The sequence below is a fragment of the Pteronotus mesoamericanus genome, unplaced genomic scaffold (genome assembly GCF_021234165.1).
Source record: "Pteronotus mesoamericanus isolate MK-2021 breed Mesoamerican mustached bat unplaced genomic scaffold, CSHL_Meso_final contig_50, whole genome shotgun sequence".
NCBI lineage: Eukaryota > Metazoa > Chordata > Mammalia > Chiroptera > Mormoopidae > Pteronotus > Pteronotus mesoamericanus.
The window spans coordinates 25,970,890-25,990,405 of NW_026555186.1; the positions used below are offsets into that span (position 1 = coordinate 25,970,890).

Here is a 19,516-nt window from a genome sequence, read left to right on the forward strand (position 1 = left end):
GCCCCCAACCCAGGCCTGTGCCCTGGCTGGGAATCAAACCGGTGACCCTCTGATTCGCAGCAGGCACTCTGTTCACTGAGCCACACTAGCCAGGGCTTTCCTGTAAATTCTTATTACAGTACCTTCCTCACCCACTGTTAGTACAATAAACAAAGCACAAAGCCACTTAAAGAAGCTGTGTTTCTAGAGCAACAGCTTATCAAAATTGTGACTGTCCCCATGCTGCAGCTTCTAAGTAATGATGGATTTATCCTTGATAATGCCTACATCACTGATTAGTACTAATTGAACATAGTTGAGTAGTGCTCAGAGTGTGGTCCTTGGGCCTGCAGCATCTATCTACATCACCTGGGAACTTATTAGAAATATAACCTTTTAAATCAAACCCTGGGAGTGGGGCTAGCAGTCCTTAAACAGGTCTTCTAAGTAATTTTGATGCATGCTAAGTTTGAGAATCACAGCCCTAATCAAGCTGATCTAATTATTATCTAACTTGATTTGTTAAAACTCACATGGAAGAAATGCATCTTGTGTCTGTGGCGTTTGTAAAAATGGTTTAAGTAATATAAGCTAAAATGAGATAAAAAATTATTTTATTTCTAAATGTCCAAACATGGTGTTACCATCTTTATATACCATCATATATACCTTTATGAACATAGCATTTTTCCCATCTTTTAACTTTATGGAAACACAATATATCTAATAAATTTGTCTTTTTGTTTGCTATAACAGCAGTTCTTTTTTTGTATATGTGGTTTTTAATTTTTGCTTTCTGCAGAATTTACATTTTAGTCATAAAATTCATAGGTGGTTCCTATTAGAAATCAGGCAGGTGGTCTAAACCAAAATTAGCTTTAGTTCTTTTCCATTATCTTTAGATTATTCAGAGGTTTATGTGTGTGATGGAAACTTTAATTTTGATTAAATTTGTACATAAGTTTTTAGTTTGAGTCACTGTGGGCAGTAGAACCACAAATAGGTAGGTGACTCTGATGATGAAGGCGGTTTGTATGTGGGTTTTGTTCGACAAACAATCTTTAAATCTACCTAAAATATTCTCTTTCTTTACTGTGATGCTTATCAGCTCTTTGTTTAGATGTAAATTTTTGACTGTTGTTTCTTGAAAGTATTCTTTTCCTGCAATATTTTGTTTTATTTAAATATGATAGAAGATGATAATTTGATTGGGACACTCTCTGAAATTGAAAAGCACTGTGAGACTTCACAAGGTATTGTATTGAAAGCAAATGTATGTGTTAACTAATGATCCTAAAGTGTATCTAAAATACTTTGTTATCTAAGTTTTCCTTTTCCAGCAATGTATGGTGTCTCAGAAATCAAGATTAACTCTAAGGTTTAACTTTCTCAATTTTGTACTAATTATATACAGTTGCTATATAGAATATAGCATCAGAGCCCCCAACTATAAAAACACAATATTTTGGCATTATCTTCCATCTCTCTGCTCTTCTCTGAACATTGAGAAATATCAGTCTTAACTCAAAAGCTATTGGAATCAGAAAAAGTGATTATAAAAGAAGCAGAAAGAATACTCTCAGTTAAGGCACCATTTTTTCATGCCTCCTTAGCAGTGCTGTGTCTGGCACATATTAGTGGCTAGTAAATAATTGTTGTGATTTTGTGAATCAAACTTTATATTACTGGGTTTTTAATTCTCACCTAAAATTTTAAGTTGTCTTGCTTGGTTGTGGGATTCTTTTTCCCAGTGGTGTAGAAGCAGCAGTTCTTGTTCTCATGTATTTTAATTAACTGAGCTATTTTTCTAAGTTTGGAGAGCTTTCTAAATGAAAATTCCTTCAAATTGTCGAATATCTCAAAAATCTTCTGGCCTTTAAAGCTAACAAAAGATGATTCTATTTGTAGGATCTCAGACTTAGGTGTGAGGCAGAGAAAGCCAGTACTGAGTTTTGTCAGAATTAATCCTTTAAGTGTAATAAAAGTAACTCAGTCTTTCACTATGGGTAATCAGTCACCTCTGAAATAAAAATATCTGATGGCTAGGAACATTGTGCAACATTTATATAAAAGCAGACATTCAAATTTCAGAGCTCTATGTCAACCTAGGTTATTCATTTTTTAAATAAGAATGAATAATTATAATTCTATTATTTTTACAAATTTTATCACATATTACATATTAAAATATAAATGGGAAGAGGTCATTTGTGGAAAAGAAGAAAGGCAGTGCACCATTTTGAGGGATTTTCCTTTTATGAAATTAACCAACTATTTAGTTTACATTTAAAAAAACTTGAACATATGCATAGTTTTAACTTTGTTTATACTTTTATTATGCTTCTAAAACACTTTATATGCTTTGCTATGATTTTACTCTAAAGGTATCTGAGTGAACTTATTATAGAAGAAGTGATATAAAAAACTAATGTTAGTTAACATTAATCAAGAAAAGGTAATATGGGAATATAATATAGGTATTAGAGAAAGAAGAGGTAAAAGAGAATTCATATAATAAATACAAAAATCCAGTTCAATGACCTGATGTATGTAATTGGTAGAACCTGAAAGAATTTAGTATCTGATTTTGAAGCCATAGGTTAGTAATTTTAGCTCTTCAGGTAAAGGGCTTTTTCCTTCTGACATTCTTAACCCAGTCCTTCTGTGTCATTACATTTAAAAGAAAAAGTCATTGTGACATTTTTCTGATTTTTTTTTTTTGTCCTTTGTATTATTTTAGGCTCGCTTTTAACCTCCAGATTTTACTTGGGGGGCATCATTGAAATCAGTAATAGAGTTACTGTGATAAACTAACATTGTGATTATACATGTCTTGATATTTAATAAATGTTTTTCAGTAGGATTTAACAAATGAATTTTATGTATTCTAGGTGTGTCACGAGGTCCCAGCCCTGTCAGCCTTGGAAATCAGGACACCTTACCCGTGGCAGTCGCCCTTACGGAATCTGTTAATGCCTACTTTAAAGGAGCAGATCCCACCAAGTTAGTTTAAAAAAAAAAACAAAAAACCAAATGTGTATGTGTGTGTTGCGGGGGAGGAGGGTAGAGGGGCTTGGTTGTAAATTTTAAGAGTTATGGTTGATTCTGTATAGGTTAGAGTTTACCTGTTTTTTGCTATCAAATATAGTCATTTAAGGATTGTCTTTCAAATTAAATCACTATAATCAGCAGTATATAATAAACCAGTATAAATAAACTGGACTTCCCCCCCCAGTTTATTTCCATTCTTCCCCAGGCTTTATGATCCATATGACATATGTGTAAAGCAGGATTTTGTTTTAGGTGGGGATAGAACTCTGAATCTTGGCCTAATGTATATGTTTTGTAAAAGTCTGACACTTTTACAAGAGAGACCCAGAATGCATATTTAATAGCTGGAAGTCTTGCAGAATTGGTTTAACCCCCTATTTTTCATGCAACATTATTCATTCAGCCTACATTCATTCTTCAAAAATTTGAGTGCCTACTATGTGTAAGACTGTTAAAAGTTTGCATTATTGTGAGATAGTTTCTTTGATGATTCATTTTCTCTCACAATAATGCAAGCTCAGGAGAGAAGAACTCTGTTTACTAAAGTATGCTTAGCACTTACAACAGTCTTACACACAGAAAACACTCAAATATTTGATGACTGAATGTACATCAAATGAATAATGTTATGCATGAAAAGTTAGGGGTATTGATATATACTGTGAAGGAAAATAAACCAGGATAAGGGGATGGAGAATTACAATAGAGGGCTACTGTTCTAGATAGAATGATCAAAGAAACCCTTTGAAACAGATGTTGGAAAGACATTGAGGAGTAAGTCATGCACCTGAGGGAAGAGCATTCCATTGAGTGGAAGGGACTGAGGAAGAAGCATGCTTGGCATTTTTAAGAAATAGCAAGGAGAACCATGTCACTGAGTGGAAGAAAGCAAGGAGGAGAGTAGTCAAAGTTAGACCCATAGAGGGACCAGTTCAGGTTGGGCATCATAGATCATAAAGAGTTTGGAATTTCTTTTTTGAGTGAGGTGGAAAGCCCGTGGAGGCTTTTGAGCAGAGGAGTGATGAGGTTACTTGTGATTTTGAAGCAGCACTGTGGCTGCTGTATAGAGAATAAACTGGAAGGAGCCAGAGTAGATGCAAAGGGTTAACCACAGAAGTCCAGGTCAGACAAGATGGTGGCTTCTGTGTGGGTATTAGCAGATGATATGGTGAATAGTAATAAGATTCTGAATGTGTTTTGAAAACAGTTGTAAAGATTTAGTGAGTAAGTAGACTACTAAGTTTGAAGTGCTTTATTAAGACAACTTAGTGGAGATACTGAGTATCTCCGTTGAATGCATGATTCTGGAGCTCAGGGCATAGATTCAGGTTAGAAATAAAATATCTAGTTGTCATTAATTTGTATAAAGTACTGAAAGCTAGGAGCCTTAGAGAGTAAAGAAGATATCTGATAAGAACTAAGTCCGGTCCCTTCCAGTGTTTAGACAGCAGGAAGATGAGAATGATCCAGCAAAGGAGTTTGAGATAGCATGCAACAAGAGAGGTCGAGGAGAGAACCAGTAGGCTGGTGTCCCAGAAACTGAGTGAATAAACCCTTTCATGAAGGAAGGTTCATGAAGCTATATCTGATACCACTAACAAGTCAAGAAACATGGACCATTGACAGTTTGGAGGTCATTGGTGACCTTCACAAGAGCGGTTTTAGCAGAGTGGTGGAGATGAAATCCTGCTCAGAGGAAGTTCAGGAGCAGGAGGTGCAAATAAAAGACACCTGTATATGGAGAGAGCAAATGTCGACAGCCCTTTCAGGATGTTTCGCTCTAAGTGCGAGCAGAAAATGGGGTAGTAGTAGAAGAGAGATGATAGAATCAGAGGAGGATTTTTCTTGGTTTTAGTGTTTTTCAAGGTGATATGCATTTTAGCATGTCTGTATGCTGATGAGAAAGATCCAGTATTTATGGGAAAAATTGAACCTTCAAGAAAGAGAGGGGACAATTTCAAGAGCAAAGTCCTGTGGTATGTAAGAGGAGGAGAGGCGCTTCAGTGCAGAAGTGATGGTTTGGCTTTAAGTGCATAGATTGATCATCAGTTGAAACAGGAGAGAAAGTAGAACATATAGATACAGAGTCGGGTGGATTAGTAGTTCTGTAGTGAGAGTATGAGAAAGTTCTGATTTTATTTTTTCAGTAAAATTTAAAGTAAAGTGACTGTTAGTAGGGAGAGGGAACATTGCAGGTTAGAGGGACGAGATGAAGCTATGAAAAGAGGTAGGGAATGTAGTAGAATTGTCAGGTAACAGGAGCACAGTTGACAGGCATGGCTGTATGGTTACATGTTTTTCTCTAGTCATGTTCAGCTCTGTAGATGTAGGTGAGGACCTAAATTTAGGCAAGACTGTTTTGCCAAGCAAGTGTAATCAAGTGAAAGAGAAGCAAGGGAGGGGCTATGCATATAAGTGTGCATAATAATGGACCAAGAAATTCCAAGATAGAAAGGAAATGAGGATAGGAAGGAATGAATGAAGGTTGGTGATAAAGGTGGTAGGAATAACAAATTGGGGAGGTTTTAATGAGGTTGGAGAATTGTTGGAAATGCAGTACTAGACAGAAGGAGTTGGAAGAAAAAGTGGTGATTAGATAAGTGGTGATTCTGAAATTGAGATTATAGAAGGGCTGCAGCATAGCTGAGGTAGACTGCAAGACAGGATCACTAGGGTTAGGGACTAACGGACTAGGTGACCAAAATATTAAAAGAATTATCTGCGTGGATATTGAAATCACTAAAAAATTATGATGGTCCATTTCTGTACCATTACTCCTAACAATGGGCCAGGAGCTAAAATTTTCAGAAAATGAAAGAGAGCGTTGAAGATGACTTGAAAGGGATGGGCTAGCAAATATAGTTTAGTGGTACAAGTTTCAAAAGAAGCTGATGGTTTCTATGAAGGAAGAAGGAATATAGAGTTGGAACAGGCAGTGAGGACCAAGGAGCTCATTTACCCCTGACTGCCACCCCAAGGTCCTGTACTCCGTGGAGTTTAGGGGACGGGGTTACCCTTCCAGGACAGTCGGGGGTGGTTTCGGTAAACAAGTTGGGAGATGTCACCAGTGTGTCTGCATCTGTGTTTACTATGCCATTTCATATAGGAATATTTTTTAAGTAATTTTAAACTAGAAAAAGTTTTATTCATAATTATATACGTAAAGCCCTTCTTAAATGAAATATGCTTTAAATGGAGATTAACACATATTACTTAAACTACTTAAAAATTTCAAAATCCCCAATTTCAGGTGTATTGTGAAGATCACTGGTGACATGACAATATCATTTCCAAGTGGGATTATTAAAGTCTTCACTGGCAATCCATCTCCAGCTGTGCTCTGCTTCAGGGTGAAAAATATCAGCAGACTAGAGCAGATTCTTCCAAACGCACAACTTGTGTTCAGGTTTGTGTACTTTTGTTTTGAAGGTGAAACTAAGAAATTGTTCTTTCTTGTTTGAAGCAGTAATAATTGAATTTGAAGACAATACCAAAATTATTTTTGATTGAACAGCCTTATGTCTTTGTTTTGTTTTTGATGGTGGTGGTAATTACGGCATTGTTAAATGTTTCTCTGCTGTCTTGTCATCTTTCAGGCAAGCTCCTATGTTTTATTCTTTTCCCTCAACTTTAGCCTTCTCTCATCCCACCTTTTGGTTCCTTTCTACTAGTTTTTCCCAGGTCACCAAATTATCGCACAGAGGCAAAGGATGAAGATAAGTCAAATAAAATAACAAACATATTTTTTATATGTGCAGTGATCCATCGCAATGTGATTCTAACACAAAAGATTTTTGGATGAACATGCAAGCTGTTACTGTCTACCTCAAGAAACTATCAGAGCAGAACCCAGCTGCTTCTTATTATAACATAGATGTATTAAAGTATCAGGTGAGTGTTCTGTCTTTAAAAAAATCCTAAATTTAAAATACTTCGAAATAGAATATTGCAGATTAAACGAATACTGTGTCATGGCCAAATGAGGTTCATTTCCAGGAATGCAAGGATGTTTCAAAATCTGTTAATAAGCCTTGGAGATTTTGACCAATTTGGTCGAATTCATCTATTTCTGATTAAAATATTGAGTAAATGTGAATACATGTGTGCTTAACTCAAAAAGACCAGCTGCATCAGTCTTAAAACACCTGAAGCAATCAGTTAAAGTCAGGAATGGCAAAGACAATCATTTCTGTTAGCATATAAGATTTTTCTGAATGTGTTAGTTCAGTTAGACAAGAGCATAAAATAATAAAATTATTAGTTACAGGTACTATTATATTTCTGAAAAACTCAAGAAAATCAACTGAAAAACTAGCTGATATAGGAGAATGTAGTAAAGCGATCAGTTTAAAAATTAATACAGCCCTGAATGGCATGGCTCAGTTCATTGAGCACCATCTGCAGAGTGAAAAGTCACCGGGTCAATTCCCAGTCAGGGCACATACCTGGATTGTGGGCCCAGTCCTTGGTTGGTGCACATCTGAGAGGCAACCAATCAATGTTTCTTTCCCTCTCTTTCTCTCTCCCTTCCCCTCTCTCTAAAAATAAATAAAATCTTTTTAAAAATTAATTGCTTTCACCCTGACTGGTATGACTCGGTTGGAGTGTTGTTCCACAACCAAAAGGTTGTGGTTTTGATCTCTGGTCCAGGTGCCTATGATTCCCTATCCCAATGGGTACAAAAAGGCAACCAATCAATGTTTCTCTCTCTACTGACTTGAATGTAGTTAGAAATACTTTTTTCATTCACAGGAAGACTCGAGTTTTGTAAAAAAGTTTAGTTACTTCTAAGTTAATTTACAAATTTAATGTAATACTGATCAGAAATCCGGTAGAGGTGTTGATGTGTTTGTGTTTGGAGACTTGACAGTCATTTTTAAGTTCTCTGGAAGAATAAAGTTTACAAGAATAAGTTAAGAAATGTTTTAAAAAGTAATGTGGAATAATGTTTTAGTTTTAATGGGAAAATTATTATAAAGCGACAGTATTTAAAATAGTTTGCAACTGGCACAACAATAAATGGCCAGATGAATGGAAAAAATATATAGGGTATCTAGAAATAGACTTAAGAATAAATGGAAAGTTGTCTATATGACAAGGTAGCATTTCAAGGCAATGTGGAAGTGATGAATTTTTCAATAAATGGTGCCGAGGCATCAGGTTAGAGATCTGGGGAAAAATTAAGCAAATCCTCAACTCATAACTTGAACCAAAATCAAATCCACATGTATCGAAGGTGTAATAATCATAATAAATGAAACCATAAAGATAAAGTATAGATGAATATATTACATTTTTGGGTATATATGTGTGTATATAAAAAAAGATTGCTTTATTAAAAGAGATGTGACCATTTGTTAATAGGAGTACAAACTAATAGAATCTTTTAGAAGAAAATTCTATTAGATTATTGAATAGACGTAACCTTTAATTCAACGGTTCCACTTCCAGAAATCTGTATTTTTTGGGGGCAGTGGCGGGGGAAAAAGATAAGGTACAAAGGATATTCACTGCAGCCTTGTTTGGAAATCACCTGACTACACATTCAGAGAGGATGAGATTGATTCAATTAATTATTATAACCATTAAAAAGAATGAGACAACTCCGTGTTTGCAGGTGCCTAAAAAGTCTGGAAGGATATGTACTATGATGCTGACAGTGAGGAGTAAGAATGCCAAGGGATAAATTTCCTATTGCATATACTTCTGTATTGTTTGAATTTTTAATAGGGTAATTCTATTAAAATGGCTTATGTTTCATCTATGGCCATACCACCCAGAATGTGCCTGATCTCATCTAAAATGGCTTATGTTTCTAGGAAATACTTAAGGAGTAAAGTGCTGCTGCCACTTAAGTAGGTTTAAAGTTTATTACAAGTATTCATTTATATCATTCACTCAACAAACATTTGTTATTCAGTGCTTGCTATCTTGGGAGTTGGATGGGGAGATAGTAAAATAAGAAGTAAATAGTATTGTGTGATAGAAAATAAATGGTATGGGAAAAGTGTAGAGTGAGGTATGAAAAGTTACATTTTCAATATAAATTCAGACAGGGTGATCGGAGTATGTCTCATTGTAAAGGAGTCAATTTGAGCAAGGAACTGAAGTATTAGAATTGTAGCATATACTATGGTCCATGTGATTAGTATCAGATATTTGAAGTTGGAAGTATTCTAATTGCAGGTTTGGAAAACTTCATGATAACTCATCCATTTTTTCTGTTGTAAATCTAAATTCTAATTTTTAGGAGAGAGAGAAACATAGATTTCTTGTTCCACTTACTTATATTTATATATTCACAGGTTGATGATCGTATGTGCCCTCACTGGGGATCGAACCCGCAACCTTGGTATATTGGGATGGCACTCTAACCAACTGAGCTACCCAGCCAGAGCTATATATAAGTCCTTCTAATTCATAAAAATTCTTAGAATTCTGTGTTGAATATTGAGAGGTGTTCAAACATTACATCCATAAATAAGAATCACTTAACATGGCTGATTTCTGGGCTCTCTACCTAAGTTGTTGAATCAAATTTTCTGCATTTGGTGACAGAGGAATGTACATTTTTAAACAAGCACCAGGAAAATTTTGATGTAGGTAATTCCAGGTCCAAACTTTGGGCATGACTCCCACTACTGCCTGTTTTACCCTAGCAATAGACAGCTCCCTCATTTATTTTTGACTGTGTTCAAGTATGCATGTCATGAACATAACTTTACTTTTCAGGTCAAATAATTGTTTGTTTTTCTCTTTTAAGGTATCATCAAATGGTATTCAGTCCACTCCTCTAAATCTTGCAACGTACTGGAAATGTAGTGCTAGCACCACAGATCTTAGAGTGGATTATAAGTACAACCCAGAAGCAATGGTGGCACCGAGTGTGCTTTCTAACATACAGGTGGTGGTACCCGTGGACGGAGGAGTCACAAACATGCAGTCCCTTCCCCCTGCAATATGGTAAATTAAGTAGATTTCTGAATTCCTACTAAATTTGTTTAACCTCCACCTTTTAGAACTTAAGTTATGAAAGTGGTGTAAGTTTGAGAAGTTTTAGTGCATTTTCCCATAGAAACCATGCCATAAAAGGATGTTCATTTTACTAGTCAAGCCATATTAGCCTCAACACAAAATAAACTAATTTTGCTGTCATCAACCAGGCTTTAATGCTTCAAGACAACTTTAGAAAGGCTAAGCAATTTGCCTAAGGGTGAACTTCTTTATTTTGTTTTACAAATAAAGGCTTTAATAATTATTTCACAGGGTTAAAATCATCTGACATATCTATAAGATCACCTATCTGATAACTGTTTAGTAGTATTAGTTACTTTCATCTCTTAACTACCTCTCTTGCCCTCACTATTAATATTAGTATAGACTCTAACCAGTCTTTATATTTGCCTCACCATTTAATAAAAGTGTTTTTCTTGAGTAATGAAGGAACTGAGTCACCTGCAAATTCTTTTTTCCTTTTCTGACTGATAGAAATGAGAAGAATTACGTAAATTGGTAAAAATTCCATCATTTGAGAGAGAGATAACATTTTATAATCACCAGGTGATACTACTGAAAGTAAATTTAGTACTATAGTTGTTCTAGTGGAATATTTAAAACACATGTATTTATTGAGGGCCTTTCATGTATACAGTATATAATACTAGCCACTTAATCTGAAAATTTATGTTATAGGAGTGCAGAACAAATGAAGGCCTTTTGGAAACTGTCAGGTGTTTCAGAAAAATCCGAAAATGGAGGTAAGTGTGTTGTGCTTGCTTTAAAAAAAAAAAAAAAAAAAAAAATGTGAGGTCAATGAAAATGGATCTTCCAAGGCATGTTTATGCTGGAATTTCAAATCTCCAGTTCTAGAATTGACCACTAGGTGGAAGTTAGTACCTTAAATAAGCATGGACTGGTTGAGAGTCAGAATGCATTTTTTTCCCCCCTCTAGATTGAGTATGCTTTCTCTATTAAGAAAAAGAATTTGTTTTGCTGTAACTTTATAAATATTAAGTAAATGTTTCTTATGTTCACATGTTAATATTAAGAGAAAATGCTTAATAAAAGTAAATTTAAAGAAGTAAAACTGTTTATTCCTGCTAGGTAACTTAATAACTAATTGAAAGTGATTTAACACATTCTTTTGCTCATTGATATGGATGGAGTCCTCCAGCCCTCTCAGAAATCATGTAGAAGCTTTCAGACTTTAAAAAACCCCCTTGTGAAGTAAAAACGAAAGAAATGAATGGGACATCAAACTGAAGTTTTTACATTTCAAAAGAAATCATCAACAAAAAGGCAACTAACTGAATGGGAGAGGATATTTGCAATCAAAACCTCTGTCAAGAGGCTAATACCTAAAATATATAAAGGGTTCATACAACTCAGCAACAAAAAATCCAAGCATTCCAATTAAAAAATGAGCAGAGGACCTAAACAAACACTTCCAAGAAGACATGCCAGTGGCCAACAGATAAATGAAAAGATGCTCAACTTTACTAGCTTTAAGGGAAATTCAAATCAAAACTACAATGAAATACCACTGCATACCTGTTAGAATGGCTAATATCAACAAGACAAGAAATAGCAAGCATTGGAGAGAGTGTGGAGGAGGAAAAGGAACCTACTCTGCTGGTAGGAAGGTAAACTGATACAGCCACATGGAAAACAGTATGGAGGTTCCTCAAAAAATTAATAGAGCTACCATATGACCCAACAAGCCTTTTTCTGGGTATGTGCCCCAAGAGTTTGAAAACATTTATTCGTAAAGATATGTATGTACCACTATGTTCACTGCAGCATTATTCAAAGTAACCAAGATATCAAAACTACCTAAGTGTCCTTCAATGGATGATTAGGTTTTTTAAAAAACATGTGGTACATATGTACAATGGAACACTACTCAACCACAAGATAGGATGAAATACTGCCATTTGGGACAACATGGATGGACCCTAAGAATGTCATGTTCAGTGAAATAAGTCAGAGAGAAAAGGACAAGAACCATATGATTTCACGCATGTGGGATATAAAACAAAGTAACAAGTGAGAAAATGAAACGAACTCATAGAGACAATTAGTATGGTGATTACCAGAGGTGGAAGAAGAATGAAGAGGATAAAGAGGGTCAAATACGTGGTGACAGAAGGAGTCTAGACTGGGTGATAAGCAAGCACACAATGCAGTATACAGATGATGAATTACAGAATTGTACACTTCAAACTCAGTGTTATTAACCACGGTCACCCAATAAAAATTTTTAAAAGCCCCTGTCTTTCTACTTCATTTTCCTAGGAAAGCCTTTCCTGATCATTTCCTCTTATTAAAACTCACCATTAATGGCCTTCAGTTCTACAATTCTTCTTAAGGAGATGAAAGTTAATTGCCTTCTCTCACCTACTCTGCATCTGTGTTCTCAAAGCAAAGGAAAAGTCATTGCTGGCTCATCACTCCTAGTATCTCCCCTAACTCTATTCAGAATGTAATTCCCAGGACAGTAAAGTCTCTAGCATTAATTATTTGCATTTTCTTTTAAAGAAGAATTATCCTGCCTTCTTTTTTTCTTAATCCTCAATAGAGGACATTTTTTCATTGCTTTTTACAGAGGAAGGGACAGAAAGAAGCATTGCTATGAAAGAGAAGCATCAGTTGGTTGCCTTCCAAATGCTCAGTGGTATGCCTGGACTGGATTGAACCCACAGCCTTTTGGTTGCGGGACAGTGCTCCAACCAATTGAGCCACACTAGCCAGGACTATCCTGCCGTGTTTTGAATGGCTAATTAATTTCCAATAACTTTTCCTATTGAGTAGGTTTTGCTGAGTTTTTTGTTTTGACTATATTAAGCATAATATCAAAACAAAAACATTGTCAGTAGTTTTTCTCACAGGTATTTCTGCATAAAGGACCAGTATCATACCTGCATTGTCTGTTCATTTATACCTGCCGTGTCAAATCAGACATTTACTAGAGAACCACACACTGCATGAAATCACCAAGCTAATCTGCAGCTCTTTTCTTGCTGTTTGATACTTAAAGGTTGTTTTCACGTAGTCAGCAGGATTGACTTTTACTCTAGTTATATGGCTTTTAGGGGAACAAAACTACTCTAGTTATATGGCTTTTAGGGGAACAAAACTGAAACTTCTAGTTGAAACTGGATGTAAACCAGAAATCCTACTTGAATTGAGGGCCTAAAACCAGTTAGCAAGGAAGAAAAGAGTGTACAATATTTTCCCATTTCATGAAACTATTCTGTTGTAAATACTTACAAAAAGGGAATTTGTTCTAAAAAAAAAAAATACAAAATTTCTAACCAGATATTTTAATAGTTTCCCTTTGCTATTCAAGTATCAGAGTGTCTATGTGAGGAAATGGAAAAATCTTATAAATGTGGTTCTGATTTGGTTGGTCAACCCTTAAAAAGAAATACCCAAATTAGAGTACTGTAAAATAGAAATCTGTTTCTATTCTGGCTTTCTGCCCAGATGAGGGACAGGAAGTAATTCTGAAGTTTAAGGATTGCCAAGGTGGCTGCTCTTGGGCTGTGATGGAACTTTCACAGAATTGAATTGCAAATCGAGAACTGTAAAGTTTTAAGAGGGCTTAGACAGTGGTTAAGAGTTAGGCAGCAATTTATGTCCCCTGCTGACACAGTAGTATAGGGTGGATCAATGTTAAGATAGCCTCTTCCAGATTTTTCTCTGTAATGTTCAGTTTCTGTGCAAGGTATCATAGAATGTTATTCCTGCTACCTAGCAATTCTGTCCACTTTCCCCAACCAGAAACCTGGTAACCTTCTAGTAAGCCCCTCCCTTCTCACCTCTTGATTCTAGCTCCTAAATATATTTCAAATGTATTCCTTTTTTCTCTTTTCCTTAGCCTAGTTCAGGTCCCCTATTTCTGTCACCTACAGCCCTAGACTATTTTATTGACTTGCAGTTGGTTTCCTTGCAACTTGCTCTTCTCCCTCCTTCTGAAACATTAATCTGAAATGTTTTAATCTTCCTTATCTTTGGTGGTTCTGTATGGTAATTTCTTATCTTGGCATGTAAAGATACATAGAGTTTGTTTCTTGCTACCACTGTAGTCTCACCTTCTGCCACTCTCCTCCTATTCTCCAGTTCTGGTATAGAGGTAGTTCCCTTAAATGCATCATGCTCTCTCTGGTCTCCCATCTCTGTAACTGTAGTTCCCTCAGCCTGAAATACACATGGTCATCCCCACCACCACTTGATATGCTTTTGTGTCCCATGACTGAGGAGAACTCTTTTACAGCATTTGTCATATTCATCATCATCATTTGATTTACTGTTTCTGCCATGCTATTAGGCATGAAGAATGTTGAATAAATGGTTTTATCAAAAAGAAAGTACCTCTGAAATATCTATTTTGCATGTTAGGCCAGTTTAATTTTTTTTTTTTAATCCTCACCCGAGGAGATGCCTATTGATTTTAGAGAGAGGAGAAGGGAGGGAGAGAGGGAGAGAAACATCGATTTGTTGCCTCTTGCATGAACCCTGACTGGGGACCGAACCCACAAGCTTAAGTATGTATCCTGACAAGGAATCCATCCTGTGACCTTTTGGTTTATGGGACAGCACTCCGACCAACTGAGCCATGTTGACTGGGGCTTGGTCAGTTAAATTTTTTAAAAAGAGAGGTGAGTAGAAAATAGTACTGTTGGTAGAGCTCTCCCCAGCCTTAGCTATCTTTTCTTTTTGCCCTCTCCCACCCCCATGATATGATAGACAGCATTCATTTCCTTTTGACTTCATTCCTACTCAGAATCCTAAGGGCTTCCCTTTGACATGCGCTCACTGACTTCTCTTGACTCACTTTCAGCATGCACATAGCATAGGAATCTCAATAGGAAACACCTTTGATATTTGTACGAGTGCCTAATGTCAAAGAGAAGCATGAATTAAGATCATTTACTTAATGAAAATTCACATTCACTGAATAAAGTCTGATTTAGAAACAGGACCATGATTCATTTACTGCACACGTCATGAATTTGTCATAGGGCTGACAATGTTAGCCTACGTGCTCATTTTTTTAAAATATGAAATGTATATTATCCTGTGTAAATTCTTTTTTTTTTTCCTTGTAGGTTCTGGGTCCCTAAGAGCAAAATTTGATCTTTCAGAAGGACCCAGTAAACCCGCAACACTTGCAGTGCAATTCCTCAGTGAGGGAAGTACCCTCTCAGGAGTGGATGTTGAACTTGTAGGCACTGGTTACAGGCTATCCTTAGTAAAGAAGCGGTTTGCCACTGGTAAGTTGGGAGATTTAGAGCTTTCTCATGTATATGGGAAACATTTATGTTCTAATCTAAAGGCATGGAAGTTTTTTCTTTGACATTGGACTAAGGTGTCAGGTAGACACACCTGGGAAAGAATATCCATGGTCAGTATAGTTGAACACCTGTGATCTGATTCTAATGTATTGTAAACAGCAGATGGGAACTGGGGTTCTATATCTTTAACCACAGTGAAAATGTTCTTTGAGTTCATTTGAAATTAAAATTGTAAAGCTCTGCTTGGTGTTTTTCAGGACGGTATCTGGCAGATTGTTGATGGACCTATCAAAGTGGTTGGCTCAAGGGAGTAGTACAGACCTGCCCTTCTGCATTATCTATTCTTTCCAAACACTATTCCAGCTTGTATTACGTCTTTAAAACTTAGACATATTTGAGAGCTGACTGTAAATATTAAATTGCACCTTTGAAGTGAGTCATCAAAACAAATAGCACTGAAACAATTTTCAGCATTGTAAATGATCAACTGCAATATTCAGGACACACACTGATTCAGATTCTCAGTAAAAAGTTTTCATAGGCTGAAATTTTAAATTATCTTTAGTGTCTATATTGAAAGAGGGGGTTATTATAAGTGTAATATCAAGTCTAAACTTTCAGGAGAGCAAGCACAAACTAATTTAGCTTTCCATAAATTTTTAGAGTCAGAGATAGTTTTGAAATTTTGTAAGTTAGATGTTGAATGGATTCTAAGTTTTGGATAATGTTAATTTAGAACACTCAATCAAATTGAGTTATGTGCCATAAAGTAATCAGACCAGAGTCCAAGGTGTATGCAAAAAATTTATCATTTGATTTTTATAAACATATAACTGTAAATGGTGTTTTATATGATTTTTTTAATCCTCAAGTGCAATGTGTTTTAAAATAAGCTTGCAAAAGACAGAAATTTACTTCTGCAGTTAACTTTATAGAAGTTTTGATTGTTTTGATGAATTAATGCTGTAGATTTAATTTATTTTTATATGGATTGCATAATGTGTGCCTTTTAAAACAGTAACAAAAACCAGAAATGTGCCTATCCAGTTTGTGTTCATGGATGTGCCTCACAGCCTGGATCTTCTATCCAGAATCTTATGGTGGTCAAGCATTTTTACAAGATAATTGCAATTTTTGTAAATAACTTTGGCTGGAATTGGGAAGGGAATTTGGAATAACTAAAGGATAATTTATACTTAAAAACCCTGGCTCACTTCTTCAGTGAAACACTGTAGCCACTAGAAAGAGGAAGAGCTACCTAATGGTTTCTGTTTACAGGGGGAAAAATTACCTTCAGAAACTCGATCTTAACCTTATCAAAAGTATGTAAATCTTAAATTCTGAAAAACTATAATGGTAAATTGGTAACTAGTATTTTAACTCTCAATTTAACATTTTCCTCCATTCTGTTTACCATCGGAAATTTATACCTTTATTTATTGAATGTGTTGTGAGCATGAATTTTGCGGTATTTTGTGAGGAACATATTTTAGAAAAGATTAGTTCTGGCATTAGAGAAGTCTGCCATTTGTTTGCATTTCAACGATTGGAAAAATTGCCAATTTGTATGTTTTTAAAGTGATGGATTGCTTAAACATTTCTTAAGTAAACTAATATTAAATGGTAAAGAGCCTAACTTTATAGCAAATCCTGATTAATTGAAGGAATTAAATATTTTGGACAAGGTTTCATAATTTACAAGTGGAAATTCTATTTATAAGGATAAATACCAGTTGTCCTGCATTTTGCATAGAAGTGATAAATTGTTATATAATTTATATAAAACCACTAATTGTTCTGTTAAGCTTTACAGAAAGTAAAACTCTTACTACTAGACATTTATGTAACATGTTGCTATACTAAATACAGAAAATCTACTCATTAGCAATATATGTATATAACACAGTATGTGCTTTTCTAATATATTCAGTGTTAGCCCAATTCTAAATTTAGATTTGACTAAAGTAATACATAAGACAGTTTGCTAAAAGTTAATCTTTACTAAATAGTGAGCAAAATTAGAAATTCCAACTCCTGTATTACGTTCTTTTAAATGCCAGTTACAGGCCCTTGCTGGAATCTTAACTGTAACAGCATAGCACTCAAACTGTTTTTATTGATCAGTTAATATTTTATTATTGGAATTTAGAGACCATTATACTTACAATGTTTGTTTTTAATCAAATATTACCTAAAAATGTACAAATTAGTGAAATGGTTAAACTTCTGCACTTTCTTAATTACCATAGTCTTCATACCAAGTGTCAGTACATAAATTTGTATTGGGTGCAGGTTACAATTTTGAAGCCATATGAGTTTATATTGAGGTTTTGGGTATTTTTCCCATTTAAAACCCCATTAATACTGTTAAAAAAAAAAGAAAAGAAAAGACCAGTAGATTTTCAAGGGGAAATGTATTTAGCAAGCTGGTTCTTGCTTATGTATGATGATTAAACTTTGTAGCTGTCTCTTTAACCAAGAATTTGTAAACACAGAACTCTAACAAATGTGAGTTTTTAAGAATTGTTATTTACTACTTTGAGTTGTAATTACAACAGTGCAAATCTATCTTACAAAATTTTGTAAATATTTGATTTTTTCATAAAATGTAAATTTTACATAAAAGTTGTACCATTAATAAACATGTAATATATAATTTATCAGTTAGTTTATGTGACTTTGTACTCCTGTTGACTGTTGACTTCATTACATTAGCCCTAAGCCTATTCCTGTTTAATTTCCACAAGTAACCCCTAATACAACCAAGATACCAGTAAGCAATGATGAACCAGTTCCTACCACCAGTAAAATTCCATGGCATTGTAATGCAGCTACCCCATAGCCTCCTCATTAAAAGTGCCAGAATCTCCAGTGTCATCAATTACTCAGTCTCCTAATCCATTACATTTAAATACAGTCTTCACCTCATCATTCTTCAAAGCATATAAAACTACCGTAGCATCCACCAACAACCCCAAATGAAATAGTCCAAAGACAGTTATATTAGAAACTCAAAATTCAGGATATTCCTCAGTAGGCATAGCTGTTGTGTAACCAAAACCTAGCAACATTACCTCCCAGGTAAATGTAAAAACTAATAAACCTAAAAAAGACCTGCCAAAATTTATTACATACCATAACCAGTTCTACTTACAACCAACCCTAAACCACTATAAATAAATGACAGTCTTGAAGAAAAACCTACAAAATTTAATTATATAGTTAAAATACAATATGTCATTCTCATATGGAATTTCAGCATAACTAGTGATGACATGAGAAATAATTATATTTATATTAATGACCAATATGTGTAAATCCCACCCACTAATTAAAACTATTAGTAACTCATTCATTGATTTACCAGCCCCATTAAATATTTCATCATGATGAAATTTTGGCTCCCTTTTAGGAATCTGCTTGATTTTACGAATATGCTTATATACCAGATATAATAACCACCTTCTCCTTCATTACCCACATCTGCTGAAACATGAACTACAAATGAATTATTCGGTCCTACACACCAACAGAGCATCTATAGTCTTTATCTGCTTACTCATTCAAGTAGAATGGGGCCTATATTACGGATCTTATACCTCCCTAAAAACCTGAAATATTGGCATCATCTTATTCACAGTAATAGCTTATAGCATTTATAGGCTACATTCTAGCATGAGGTCGTCTTAGGAGCCACAGTTATCACAAATCTCTCAGCCGTTCTCTGCATGGGCACTAGTCAGATGAACCTGAGGAGGATTCTCAATTGATAAAGCTACTCTCACCTGATTCTTCACCTTCTACTTCATTCTCCCATTTGTTAATATCAGGCTTAATAATTATTCACCTACTATTTCTTTATGAAACAGGATCAAATAATTCATTCGGAATTTCATCTGACCTAGACAAAATTCCATTTCAGCACTACTATACAATCAAGGTTATTCTAGGGCTTTTAATTCCATTCTTAGCCATACTAATCCTATTCTCATTCATTCTTTCAGGAGATCCAGATGGTTGCACAAAGCTAATCCTTTTAATACTCCACCACACATTAGACCAGAGGGATACTTCCTGTTTGCATATGCAGTCTTATGATCCATCTCTAATAAATTAGGTAGCACATTAGCTCTAATCTCTAATTCTAGCAATTATCACAAAAACTCTTTCATCCAAGCCACAAAGCATAT

At 35.1% G+C, this 19,516-nt stretch overlaps 1 protein-coding gene across 1 annotated transcript in view; it reads left to right on the forward strand.

The window, feature by feature from the left end:
- Positions 1-17,986, forward strand: part of LOC129074612 (F-BAR domain only protein 2-like) — a 31,537-nt gene extending 13,551 nt beyond the window's left edge. The window contains exons 6-13 of the mRNA XM_054578487.1: positions 1,173-1,232; positions 2,871-2,982; positions 6,281-6,436; positions 6,789-6,921; positions 9,794-9,993; positions 10,723-10,787; positions 15,141-15,305; positions 15,584-17,986. Coding sequence (XP_054434462.1) covers positions 1,173-1,232; positions 2,871-2,982; positions 6,281-6,436; positions 6,789-6,921; positions 9,794-9,993; positions 10,723-10,787; positions 15,141-15,305; positions 15,584-15,606 — 914 coding nt within the window. The 3' untranslated portion in view covers positions 15,607-17,986. The remainder of the gene's footprint in view (positions 1-1,172; positions 1,233-2,870; positions 2,983-6,280; positions 6,437-6,788; positions 6,922-9,793; positions 9,994-10,722; positions 10,788-15,140; positions 15,306-15,583) is intronic.
- Positions 17,987-19,516: the final 1,530 nt, after the last annotated feature.